The sequence below is a fragment of the Pinus tabuliformis genome, chromosome 6 (assembly GCF_031772625.1).
Source record: "Pinus tabuliformis cultivar Carrire ecotype Pingquan chromosome 6, CPIR1, whole genome shotgun sequence".
Taxonomy (NCBI): domain Eukaryota; kingdom Viridiplantae; phylum Streptophyta; class Pinopsida; order Pinales; family Pinaceae; genus Pinus; species Pinus tabuliformis.
This window is the reverse complement of record NC_142292.1, coordinates 458,073,049-458,087,299: the sequence shown is the minus strand read 5'-3', so window position 1 is coordinate 458,087,299 and position 14,251 is coordinate 458,073,049. Positions and strand designations below refer to the sequence as shown.

The 14,251-nt window shown below is 38.9% G+C and overlaps 1 protein-coding gene across 1 annotated transcript; it reads right to left on the bottom strand.

Annotated features, from left to right (window-relative positions):
* Positions 1-10,380: 10,380 nt before the first annotated feature.
* LOC149259283 (uncharacterized) lies at positions 10,381-13,925 on the bottom strand. Its single transcript, XM_089417995.1, has 2 exons — positions 11,180-13,925; positions 10,381-11,052 (listed from the first exon to the last, which is right to left on the bottom strand). The coding sequence occupies exons 1-2, from the start codon at positions 13,698-13,700 to the stop codon at positions 10,688-10,690; spliced, it is 2,886 nt and encodes a 961-aa protein (XP_089274121.1). The 5' UTR covers positions 13,701-13,925; the 3' UTR covers positions 10,381-10,687.
* Positions 13,926-14,251: the final 326 nt, after the last annotated feature.

Below are 14,251 nucleotides of genomic sequence, written 5' to 3'. Positions count from 1 at the left end.
GCTGTCCTGAAAAGATCATAACCGATAATGTTGCTGCCTTCAAGTCCAAGAAAATGATAAATTTCTGTAACAAATACCATATCACTTTAGGCCATTCCACAGCCTATTACCCTCAAGGTAATGGTCTAGCTGAATCTTCCAATAAAAGCCTGATTAATATTATTAAGAAATTGTTGGAAGAAAACAAGAAAAAATGGCACAAGAAACTTACAAATGCACTATGGGCAGACAGACTTACTACAAAGAGATATATTGGAACTAGCCCTTATGAGTTAGTTTATGGCATGGAGGTTGTATTTCCTTCATCTTTAGGAGTTTTTGTAATGAAATTACTGCAAGAAGCTTAGGTGGAACCCAATGACATTCAAAGGAGAGTAAATCAGACCATCCATTTGTAGCAAACCAGAGAAGAAGTGCACCAAAAATCCCAAGTGTTACAAGAAAAACTCAAGAAAATATTTGATAAAAGGACCAAAGCAGAAGAATTCTACCTTGGAGACAAAGTTCTAAGGTGAGATTCCAGAAGAGAAGATAAAGGAAAACATGGGAAGTTTGACTTCCTGTGAAAAGGATCATTTATCATCCAAGCATTACAAGGGAACAATACTTACTTTCTGAAGAACTTGGATAACACAGAAACAGAAGAAGGACCAGTGAATGGTCAGATGCTGAAACATTACTTTGATCTAGTTTTTTAATGTATTCTGACTCTAATATGTACATACTATATCCTTAATAATGTCACAGTTTGGATTGGATAATAATTTACTGACGTTGAAGCCTGAAGAGAAGGCCCTAAGCTTCACAAGCATGTTGTCATACATACAATAAAGCAACCAGCAGAAGGAAATTTCAGAGTAAAGTCTAAGTTATTCAGAATGCCATCTAACCTGTTGTTCTTGACTTTCCACCAGGGAAAGCCATCCCCAAGTGGAGCCATTGTTATGCTCCTATACCAATAGCTGTCATATTTCATGATTGACTTTTGAGCTCTGTAATATGTTCATTCATTTCCTTGTTGCAAAGGTTTTCCATATTATCAAAAAATCAAAAAATGTAAAAAATGTAAAGAGGGTATACCCTAAAAGAAAAATCAAAAGGTAAAAAGAATAAAATGGTAAAAAAAAAAGTTGAAAGAAATGAACCCCAAATAAAAGAAATGAACCCCAAATAAAGAAAGACTAGGAAAGTGTGCAAGTCCAAAATGCCACTACTTTTTATTTTCTGTAATAAGCATTGTGTGCAACTTATTAATTTATGCAACAACTGATAAATGGCCAAACAACTCAATCTTGGCTAGTTCATTTTTGAATTTCATGTTTTAGAAATAGAGAATAAAGTCTGACCAAACTATTTAATCTTGGCAAATAAGTAGATAGGTAGAGCAAATAAAAAGGAGCTCAACAGTTAAATCTGAGCCCTTGGATGTTATAAGTGCAAACTTAGGTAGGCTTACCATGAAAAGAAAAGAAAAGTTGATAAGGGTTTGCTAGTCCAAGTGCACCCAAAAGAAGAAAAAATGCTAGGCTAAAGTAGGCAAGGTAGGTAGATGGTGTTGCAGGATGATACTTGTGATTGATTGTCTCTAAATATGTTAATCTTTATATTTGTTACAAGTGTCAGGCGGACAGTATACTTGAAGCAACTCAAGCAAGGCAAGGTTGAATAACTAACTCCCCTTCATACTTTTCCCTAATCATTTACTAATTTCCCCCCTAAAATATTAAGAATATGTTCTTAACATCACCCAAAAAACCATTCATTTTATTTCATAAACTCATTTCCTTAAGTAAATCCCTACTTTACTTGGGAAAATACATAAGGTCACATATAAACCCCTTTTTCCCTTTAGCCTAAGTTTTAATGTAAAATTTCTAACATTATAACTTAGTGCTTTCATTTTCATAATCCATATTAACTCTAACTATTATTAAATAATTCCCATACAAACATTACCCTATCCCGTATTATGTAAATATAATAAAAAACCCCAAATAATATATATTCCCGCCCCGATGGTATATAACCATTATATAGTTAAATAGGGATTAATAGATTTATTTGAAATTTATTAATAATCTAAACCCCGCTCCGCAATCGGAATTAATTAGCCATCTGGGCTAACTAATAACCAACCCCGCGAACCAATTAAAACAGCCTTGATACAATTAAAAACAGTTTAAATACACCGAGTCCGCATACAGTTAACTCCCCGCCATCTCCCAAGCCCGTCCGCCGTCCGATCCCTGCCCTCTCATCCGACGGTTGATAAACAATATCGCGACCCCCTTATCGCCGCACGTTAACTTGCGGGGGACCGATGGTTTTGCTCCCGTACCGCTGCCATGCGTCGCCCATCTGGGGTGCTTGCTCCCTCCCGGCCCGAAACCGCTTAGCTCCAAAAGCGGTGCAGGCAAAACTGCTTACCGCCCTCCGCTGACGTCATCTATCCTTTGCTGACATCATCCACCACGTCATCTACCCTGTACTCCTGCCACGTCATCCGTCCTCTGCTGACGTCATCCGTACCACTTACGTTATCCTCCCGATCAAATCAAAAAATCCCGCCAAAACTTTATTTTGTCAAATAAAAGGGTAAATTGTCATTTTTGCTATATTTTTCTGCATATCGCGCTCTGGTGCAAAGCAGCGTCCTGCCCCAGTTTTTTAGCCGCCACCTGACCAAAAAAGCTCCAGCAACAAGCTCGCAGCTTCAACCAACTTGCCATTTTACAGTTTCTTCCTCTTTAACACAGTTTTAACCAACACCGAGGGACTTCCAAGTTTGCAAACAAGAGAAATAAAAAGAGATACAAGGATATTTGCTACCTAAACCAGTGGACCTTCAGAGACACAAATTGCCAGAGGAAAGATGATCAAAAGTCACGTTAGCAGTTTTGTTTTACCAGACAGCGATGGGCAGGGGTCAAAACAAGTTAAAGAGTATCAGATCAGCATTAAAGAGTATCAAATCAGCATTAAAGAGTGGCAGATCAGAATTAACGAGTATCATTTAACACAGGCATCCAGTGCAGAGTTATTGAAGAAGATAGTTGCAAACCGAATCCTGAGGCCTGCCTCCAGCGCAACATCAGTTATCTTTTTCTATTTTCAAGACTAGTTGTTTCTATTTTTCTTGTAAAACTATTTTTATTTTAGATATTATCTCACAGTTGTTATGAGATATTTGTTTTACAATTTTGAGCATAAATACCCCCTCAAATGGAGTATTGACGGTGGATTTCCTAGACTCTGCTGTAATACTGAAATTTTGGAATAAAGCGCTGTCAGAATCAACTGTTGCATAGCTTACTAGATGAAGAATTGAAACAAAGGACTTGTCACAGATTTCTTGAATCAACCACTGGATCAATAAGTCCTTTATATCTTGTGTTTTAAAGTTTTCTTAGTTTATTACCTCATTTGTGTTTCACAATCTGAATGATAAAGAAAAGATTTAATTTCATAATTTGCTTGATTGCACTCTGTTTTCAGTCTTTATTGTTCTTTGTGTTTTCTTCAGAATTAGGATAAGCAGTGAAATCTTAGTTGCTCCTATTTCCTGATTCTTTCATGTTGATTATTTGCTAAAGAATACTTAACTGCTCCTTATCAGTAATCATCCATTTTCTCTCTTTCAATAGGTTGAAGGATTCTTAATTGCCCTTCACCCAATTTGAGCCCATTCCATCTGTTTCAAGTCTTTATTGGTTCCTTGTTTGACTACCTTGCTCTGTGAAGCCATCCTCTGTTAAGAAACCAAATCTAGAAAGCCATCTTCTTTGACTCCATTAGCCCAATGGACTGAACTACTCTGTCTTACCTCTTTGTTCTATTGAATCTCACCACCCAAACTCAAACAAACCCTTAAACTTCATAACTAGCCTAATACCTTTAAAAACAAAGCTAAATCATAAAGAGAGAGCCCTCTCTAGATACAGATTGGCTAGATTCTGTATCTAAAAGATTGGTCTATGGTTACCTCGGCCTCCTTTCCCTTTCTCACAACTTTGGGAAAACCTGAGTGATAACAATTTCTATACAAACATTTCCTTTTTACATCAAATATCTGTTGGACATTTAATGGTATGAAGGTTTCTGATTGAGCAAGTGTTGGTATTGATGTCAAACAAGGCTCAGCCTGATGATGGGGCTTCATTCCTGGGTGGTAGTGATGATATGCTATGTAGAGACATTGGTGCCATGTTTTGAGGCAACATATGGGCTCAGTGGATAATTGTACTTATTTCATTGGAAAGTGCTCTCGAAGATCTCTCCAACAGTATGCGAAAGTTCAGAAATGGAGTTGCAGTTTGAAAGATATCGCTTGTTGGAGTTCAAGCTGATTCAACCCTTATGTAGTGAGGAATATTAGAGATCAGAGGTCCCGACAATTAGTAATCGGGGGATTCAAGGCTCAGTGCATGACAAAAGTGAACCATTGATTAGCGATTTGCGATATCGCATATCAGGGGTCCCAACGAATCACAATCGGCAATCGAAGGTTTTGAGGTGAAGCACAACAGTGATATGTGACATGCGATTAAGAAATATCGGCAATTGCAATATCAAAGGTCGACACAGTAGTGTATTGACACACAGCGGTGCATTGGCAATCAACATTCGATGTTTCAAAAGTGACGCCAAGATTGATTCCTCTAGTATTAAATCACCGAGAGAACTAAAAACATTTTTACAAAGGAATACGCTGCAAAACCAAGCATGGCGGGCCTTTTTTTCTCTCCTCCAGGAGGACACATGGAGGTGTCTAGCTGGCTTCGATAAGGACAAATGGCAGCGTGAGAGAGGCTTTGATGAGCACACATGGCAACATTTGATTGGTTTTGATAATGCTAGGTGGTTGCTAACATCATCATGACATCACAATACAAAGGGACATGTGGTAGGGTGTTTCATGGTTTTAGATGGCCTAATGGGCCATATTCGGTGACACGTGTCACTGGTCAGAAGACACCATGTGGCATGTGATGAAATCACTTTGGAAATTAGTGATCGATGATCTTTGGTGGCTAGCATAACTGCATCACAAAGAATTCTCCGATAAATGGCCTCCTAGGGTATAAAGCGTCAGTTTTAAGAAACAAATGTGTAAGGGGACAACAAAGGAAATATAGCCCCCATTGAGGGTTTGGAGGCCTCAACACCTTAAGGATGAGTCCTTGGTCACAACCCTCGGTTCTATGAATGAAAACACAAAGAGGGGCTTATACATAAGGGGATGAGGACTATTGAAGTTCGTTGTTTTGTATGGATTTTATGTGTAAAAGCGTCGATATGGAAAAGGTTGTGATAATGTTCTATAGTGAAAATCCTCCATATAACAACAATACAAAGGTGTATTAAATATGTATGAATTAACAGTTGTGGCTTTGAATGCAGTTTAGTATGGTTGATGGCCGAAGAACTCCCATGCACGCATTGTAAAGATAAATGAATAACATAGGTGCCATGATAATTTCCAGCTAACTCTCTGCAGACATAAATGATCATGGGGAGCTTCTGTGAAATATGTAAGGATAGTTGAGATTTAATACATAGCATGGAGTATCTGCAATGAGATAGACAAGTTATCATCGCCCATTCCTCTAATCCTGAAGACAGTGAAAGCACAGGGGAAGTGTGTTTTAGCAAAAGCATGGAGTACTTGCAACGAGACAAAGAAGTGATCATTGCCCATTCCTTTGATCCTGAAGGCAGCGACAACACATGGGAAGTGTGTTTCAGCGAAAGAACGAAGTGCCTGCAACGAGACAAAGAAGTCATCATCTCCCATTCCTCTGATCCTGAAGGCAATAACAACACAAGGGAAGTTTGTTTCAACAAAAGCATGGAGTGCCTACAACGAGATAGAGAAGTGATCATCGTCCATTCCTTTGATCCTGAATGTAATGACAACACAAGGGAAGTGTGTTTCAGCAAAAGGATGGAGAGACATGTCAGTAGTACACATTTGGGCATATTTCATGATGATAGTGAGTACATCGAGCTAAGAGCAGCACAGGAAAAAAATGGTAAACCTCCATTGAGCTAATTGGAAGAGAGAAGATGTGAGAGGAAGTAAGAGTAGATATGTGGGCTAATAAATTGGTGGATAGTGTTGCAAGGGTGGTGTCGTGTTGAAAACAATGGAGAGCCCTGAGAAGAGATTGCAGAACACAGAGAAATATGAAAGAGGAGCACTGCCACAAGTGTTCAGAAAGAAGAGTGTAGAAATTACATCTGCAAACAACCATTAGATGGTATTTTACTTGTAATATTATATGCCTATGTTTTCAGTTTGAAAATTGTATGAAAAAGTAGAACAGTGGCAGTGACAGGTTGGTGCTTGAATACTTAAGGGGTTGGTGCCTCTTGGCAAGTTGGTGCTTGCTGAAACAAAGGGAGTTGGTGCCTCTAGTGAGTGGGCTCTCACAAATAAACAAATGTAATTAAGTTGGAGCTTAAATTACATCATAAAACAAACAACAAATTGATGGTTTTTTCCCTCTGGGTTTCCACGTGAAAACATTGTGTTAAACGTATATTTTACATGAGATTGTTTTTGAGTTTGTGTATCTAAAAGTTCAGTAATTTACTGGTTCATGAATTAATGCTCTCATATGAGAAATTACAATAAGAAAAGAAAAATAACAGTTTCTTAAATTATTGATTCACCGCCTGCCCCCGCCCGCCCCCCCTCTCAGCAATTTCTTATTCCAACAATTGGTATCAAAGGCAAGTTTCTTCAATAACAGTTTAACCACTGGAAGGTAGATCCTTAAGGAATTATGAATAGGAAAGAGTCAAGAAGTTTACTCGAGTAAGGTATTGGTCCTTGATGGAGCCAATTATGCATTTTGGAAAGTAAGAATGGAGACATATCTCATGTCCCTATTGGTAGATGTTTGGACCATTGTAATATTAAATTACAATGTCCCAAATATACCTCCTATAGATGTAGATAGAATGAAATTGTATATAAGCAAAGGCAAAGCCAAGCTTGCCATTCTCGCTGGTTTGAGTCAGTCTGAACTTGTGAAAGTCATGCACTGTAAGTCCGCTTATGAAATGTGGGAGAAGCTTAACCAGTGTCATGAAGGAAATGAAAAAAGTGAGATAAGATTTATAATAAATTATAAATAAGATAATGTAAGTATTCCATATCAAACCTGACATGATTATACGTTAGTTTGTTAATTAGATAATTGTATTTTTCAATATCAAGATAGAATAAAAAAGGAAAAACAGATAAAAGAAATGGGCTTATGCAAACACCCATAAACCAGGATCATAGAAGTGGTTATAAGTGGTTTAGTGTAAGGAGTTTGCTATTGGATGGCCTACATCATACATACCTTCCACATAATCGACAACACCCCTAAGAACCATCCTAACATTTCTAGTAACCAACCCCTGGTCCCACTGAGGTTTTAGACCAGTTGACCTCTAGAAGCTCTCATGTTATGGGCTTGACAACACCAAGAGGCATTGGATGCTCTCATGACAAGGTCTACCAGCGTCCATGGACTATTTTGCTCAGTGTTGTGCCAGCGTCCCCTGAATTTGAGCCTCTTTTTCAAGCCCAAAGCCCAGGTCACTGCCCATAATTAAATGAGACCTTCATAACAGAAAGATAACAAGGAAACAATGATGCAAATGCAAATACTTGAACAAGCCCTTGACTATACCCCTACTAGCCATAACAGGAATTTCATCCAACATATCACAAATATGTAATCTACAGGTTTAAACAACATATCTAAGAATAGGGGTTTCATACTCATTTAAGAATCGTTAAGAAGCATTGAAGCCCCAACGCATTAGTTGCAGTTTCACCCATTAAGTCATAGATACATTGTTCATTCATTTACAAATAAAAACATGATGAGAGCCATACATAGCTATTGTCATAAAACATATACATAACCCACATAATAGCAATAAAAATATTAAGGAAATCACAACCATATGATCCACATATAAACGAGTATAATACTCATAGAAATACAGGGGGGAATAACCTCATATTAACGATGCAAAATCCAAATCCGGAATGAGATTACCACGTTCCACCCGACCATAGAATGGCTAAGCCAAATCTCTCTTCATACATTCACCCTCGTGCCATATTCCAAGCATGAATGTGGGATCTCATAGTACACATCAATCCAAAACCATCCAAGGTTTCCAGAGGCCAACCACCTCAACCCATCAAACAATGATTCCACCTCACGATCGGACATCACAAAACCATCATTAGATTGGTCTCTACCCAAGTCTTCAGTGCTCCAGAGTGTTTGTTCCAACTTCCAACCAAGTCTTGTAGGACTAGTAACTCATCCACAACTTATCCGGGCTTCCAAAGCATTTGTCCAACCAGGGCTTCCATGACTAGTAACTCAACCCACCAAGGGCTTCCAAAGAATTTGTCTAACCAAGGCTTCTAGGACTAGTAACTCAACCCAAGCTGTTATAGGGCTTCCAGAGTGTTTGTCCAATCAAGGCTTCCAGGATAGTAACTCAACCCAAGCTATATTAAACATGAGAACCAACCAGGAAAAATAAAATAAAAAAATGAACCCACAACACCATAGTTATCTAGGAAATAGCAAGGCTAGGCAAATCCACTATCAATCCAGGCAACCTCCATGCCAGTGACAGATCATGACCAATAAACCACATGCATATGCCGTGCATGGCAAAATTAGTGAAGAAGACATACATGCAACTTGGTACCTGCAAGAAAAACCTGTTGTAGTTGTTGATCTCGATGTCCTTTTCTACTTTCCTGCTCTTTCTTCCCTTCTTGCTCCAAAACTCCAAGTATGCCACACCCTCCAAGAGTGCTCCCAAAAAACTCAAAGTGTCCAAGAGTATGAGAGAGAGAGAGAGAATAGAGAGAGAGCTCCAAAACTGAATTGACCAAGCTTAGCCACTGATCCTCAAAAGCCTTTTTATTAATGAGGCCTCTTTTTTATTCATTTTCAATTATTTTCTTCCATTTTTCTCCTCACATGCAACCTGTGACCTTTCCTCTTCCTTTTCTCTTGTTTTCCATTATTTTCATAAATAAATGTGCCAAAATGCCATTTTTCTTTTCCAAAGCCTTCGCCGATTTCCTTAGCCATAATAACTGAAATGAACACTCACTAGGATGTTTTTCCCACCATTCAACTTGGAATATGTGTCTCATGACCGTGGTCTTATATATTTTACATGAATTTTTAACCAGGGTTGTTACGCAGTGGAGGGCAGAGTCCTCGACCAAGCTATTTCATGCCCGCACACTGTAATGATTCACAAAGAATTTGCTAATGATGAATGTGAGATTGCAAGGGAATGGAGTTGCTTATCAGAAGTGGAAATAGCTAGTGAAATAGTAGACAAGGTTTTAGATGTTGGATACATGAGGAGAAAATTCAACTAGTGTATGTACACCACAAACATATACTAGCACATGAAAAATGCTACTAGGATGAGTCTTATTCAATTGTAATGAGGCACGAGATGAAATCATGTTGATGCTCGATGAAATTCAACTCATGACACAAGGACCAAAGATTAAAGCGAATTGAGGCACATTTGGAACTCCCCCCTGATCTAGACTGCTCAATAGGGAACAACAAAGAACCTATTGCTATTGAAGAATCAAACTCCCCAAAAATTTGTTAATGGTTTATGCTCATTCTCATTTTGTTTATTTTCCAAACTAGTTTTCCAATTATCAGAGCATAGTAGCTCTAGCAAGCCCTAGACCTCATGAAATATGCTCTATAATTTTGAATTTTAAAGACAATTGTAAGTTTTGGGTGCTCAAAGAATTTTGATTATGCCACTAGTCTAGTTTCTAGTGGTAGAACAATGCAAACCAATATGTATATTTTATTAGGATCTAAGAAATGAAATCACTTGCCCTTACCAAAAAAAATAAATAAATTATAAACTTAATAAAAATAAATCTAGATTTAACCAATCTCTACTTTGATGGTTAAATCAGACACTAAATTGTTGTATGAGATTCTTTTGTTTATGGGGCAAGGGACTGACCTCTGCTCTAGCCAGTTATTTGATTACTAAAATCTACAAAAGCATACAAACTCTAGGCCCTCTAAATTTGACAATTATTTAATTACTAAAATATACGAAGGCAAACATGCTCTACCACTCTAAATTTAAACATATAACCTCTCAAGATAAAACACATGTTATTAATCATGTCAACAACCCACCTAATAGCACAGCCATTGCTTCATGATATAAAAAGTTGACCTTCATTTAAATTCACAAAGCAGTAGTTTGCTCAATTAAAAAACTTTAGAGACGGATGACTGTAAGTGAGTGTCTGCAAAAATGAAGAAAAGTAAGACACAGGTCTTTAAGTGAGAAAAATTAACAGGATCTTTCACATGGTAAACTGTGTCGTGACAGTCACTTCAAATGTCAATATTTGCCAAAAACTGCATTTTCATTTCTAAATCTTGCTTTTTGGGCAGCATTATGTTACAGCTAAGTTTGCTAAGATACAATCATGTGTTTGCACAGGTAATTTCTGAAACAATGCTATTCATACACGGGGGCAATTTCAGACTCCTGCTTCCTTCCCCAGAAGCATTTTGACGGCTTCCTGTGGTCAGCAATCTCGACTAACTAGCATTCACATATAAAACTACATAATGGATATGAAATCTTACGGCTTGCCCATTTCCAAATAAAATCTACTTGAATATGAGGAACCAGAGTATGGATCAGCTCCCAACAGCAAATCCACTACTTCTCGCATAAAAGGCCTCATGGCAGGTAGATGGCTGGTGCAGAGCACTGCTATTTTCAGCACCTTAATCATGCTCTCCTTGTAAATATCAGGTATCCTGCTATCTATCACCTCAAATGTGCTTTCTCTGGTAGAAATTCTACAAGAAATCCAGCGAACAATGTCCTTGTTCTCCCCAAATTCTGGCTCTATAGGTTGTCTACCAGTCACAAGCTCCAACAGCACTACCCCGAAGCTGTATACATCACTCTTTTCGCTCACCTTGTAGGTGTAGGCATACTCTGCAACCCACAATCACATATTATCAGTTACTTTCATTCTTCTAAATTGTTAGCATGGCATTTGTTTTGGGCTACTCTAAAACATTACTGTGTTCAAGCCTTTTACAAAGTATGAATGATTGATTACCTGGAGCAATGTAGCCATGGGTGCCAGCAATAATAGCTGTAGAGTCTCCCCTTCCACAGGATTGAAGGATTTTTGCAACTCCGAAATCAGCTAAGCGCGGCTCGCAATCTTCATCTAACAGTATATTACTGGATTTGACATCTCTGTGGACAATAGCAGGAACACAGTCATTGTGCAAATAAGCCAATCCATGAGCTATTCCAAGGGCTATTTTATAGCGTGTTTGCCAATCCAATGTTGGACCTATTGTCTGATGCAATCTGTCCCACAAACTCCCATTCTTCATGTATTCATATACAAGGAGATGTGAATTTGTGCTAGAAATGCAGCAGTAGAGTTTCACTATGTTTTTGTGTCTGATAGAGCCTAAGATTTCAACCTCCATCTTGAATTCCCGATATCTGAATGCCTCTTTACTGTGGTTCAGGTTGGTGGCATTGTTGTTGGTCCACAGCTGCTTTACTGCAATAACTTCTCCCTCTCTTAACTCTCCTCTGTATACCTTTCCAGAACCCCCACTGCCAATCATGTTCTCTTCCTTCAAACAATGGAGAATGTCATCGCCAGTGAACTTCAGGTTGTGAAAGGATTTGATATCCCAAGATAGGGCTTCCATAGTATCTCTATTAAGGCTTCTGTACAAAAGGAAGCCTATAACAAGAATTAACAGTGCAGCTGCAGCGACAGTACACGCAATGATAAGTTTTATGTGGAATCTTCTTCTGGATGAAGAAGGGCATGGCCTCAGGAAATCTGAACTGACATTGTTTGCACATAGCCCAGGGTTTCCAGAAAAGCTATGGTTTCCTGCCAGGTAAATTAGCTGCGCTGGCACAGGCCCTGTTAACTGATTGTTGGAAAAATCAACCAAGCTGAGCTTCAATGAAGAAAGGCTCGTTGGAATCTGACCACTGAATTGATTGTTGGAGAGGTTCAGAGAATTGAGGACTTGTATGGATCCCAATGATGCAGGAATAGTACCATTCAGTGTATTTCCAGCAAGGTTTATTTCGGCAAGAGCCCCGCAGAGCCCTAATGTTTGAGGTATAGGACCAGAGAGCATGTTATGTTGCAAAAGCAGGCTGTTCAGCATGCTCAAATTTCCAATTTCAGCAGGCAATTCACCAGAGAGCCTATTATTGCTTGCATCTATTCTAGCCAAGAGCAGTGCCTGCCCAATTTCTGGAGGCAAGCTTCCTGAGAACTGATTGTTTTGGATGGAGAGTTCAGATAGATTTTTGGCCTTGCTGATTCCATGGCTTATTTCCCCCTCAAAACTATTGAAACTCAAATCAATTATGGTTGCATGGGGTAATCCCCAGACACCAGACGGTACCGTGCCTGTCAGATTGTTATTGCTTACTCGAAAGCGATTCAGCGTTGAACAGGCCCCATATGATTCGGGAATCCCACCTGTAAAGAAATTTTGTAGAACAAGAAAGTAAACCAATTTACCCCTTTTACATATATCAGGGGGCAACATTCCCGTGAGACCATTCTCTGATACATCTATGGTAGTGAAATCAGACAAACTACCAAGGTTTTGTGGTATTGGACCAGTGAGATTATTCTCGTACAAAGATAGATCTGCCAGATGTTGGAACTCGCCAAACTCATTGGGTATTTCGCCTGAAATGTTGTTTGTATAGAGGTGAAGAGACTGTAAATTGTTCAAGCTTGCAAGCTCGGACAGTGTCCCATTGAGCGAGTTCCTAGAGGCATCAAATAACCTCAAGGAAGCGAGGTTTCGAAACCCTGAAGGGATCTCTCCTGTAAGATAATTATCATAAAGTTCCAATTGATATAGCTTCGTAAGCTTTGTGATTTCTTTTGGTATAGTTCCTGTTAAAGAATTGTAAGAGAGCTCTAGCAGTCCAAGCTCTGTCAGATTGGCTATGTAAGGCGAAATGGGTCCTGCCAGGCTAATGTTGGATAATTGCAATCGATTTAGGCGCTTTAAGCCGAATATTTCTGTGGGTATTAAGCTCTGAGACAGAGGATTATCATTTAAGTTCAAGGCATACAATTGAGTCAGAGTTGTAACAGAAACAGGGAACTTACCAGTAAAATTGTTAATCGACAAGTCCAGACTTTGCAGGGAGCTGAGTGCGGAGAAATCAGGCAAACTTCCCGCCAATGAATTGGTTGTCAGATTTAATGTCTCCAACTGACTGCAATTATTCCAAACCCCATCTGGAATGTTTCCATACAGAGAATTGTAACCCAACTGAATACCCTTCAATGCCTTTAGCCCACAAATGACAGAAAAAGGAACAGGACCACTGAGTCTTCTTCTTTCCAGAATGATTTCTGTGACTGAACCGTTTGTATTGCAGCTGATTCCATTCCACTGACATGGAGAAGAAGCAGAGCTCTCCCAGTTGCTCAATGCATTCGTTGGGTCTTGGAGATTTGCCTTTACAGTGAGTAGAATTTGAATTTCATCCACTTGGGCATTATGCTGGGATAAACAAACGATGAATGCAATAAGCAAGGGAAGAAGATTGCTGGGAATGGCCATGGGAGAGAATTTGGGGATTATTCCCAGGAATGCATCATTGATTCTTCCGGGGCAATAATAGGTTTATTTGTACAGGGCATTGAGTTCCACCCACCCAATATGGATGGGATTACGTCGACCATTTCGGATACGCAGCTGCGCCTGCCACTTGTTTGTTTATCTTTCAGCCGTCTCTGGCATGAAGTCAAATCCCTTGAAAGCCTATCGTTTTGTATGCGGCCAAGAGTTTCCTGCGACGAAGCCATCCTGATTCCGGCTCGTGTTTTAATATCACTATCCGTAAAGGGGCGCTAACTTTTCTATAGGGTTGGAAATAGGAGTTTCCATCGAATTCCACCGAATTCGTATACCATACGTCTGCGCCCACTGGTTTATGTTTCAGTCGCCTCCACATTGAAGTCAAATCTTTATAATGTATATAGTCTTTCTTTTATTTTTTAATCTTACATAATCATGACCCAGAAAGAAATATTTTAATAAACTATTCTTTTTCTTTAAAGATTTATCGTCAATCATAATTACTTAATATAATAAACATTATATATGCATTA

Bases quoted from the DNA above. Each gene is read 5' to 3' on its own strand.
- LOC149259283 (XM_089417995.1), bottom strand. From the start codon at position 13,700: ATGGCCATTCCCAGCAATCTTCTTCCCTTGCTTATTGCATTCATCGTT. The intron at 11,053-11,179 runs GTAATCAATCAT...TGTGGGTTGCAG, and splicing joins CCATGGCTACATTGCTCCAG to AGTATGCCTACACCTACAAG.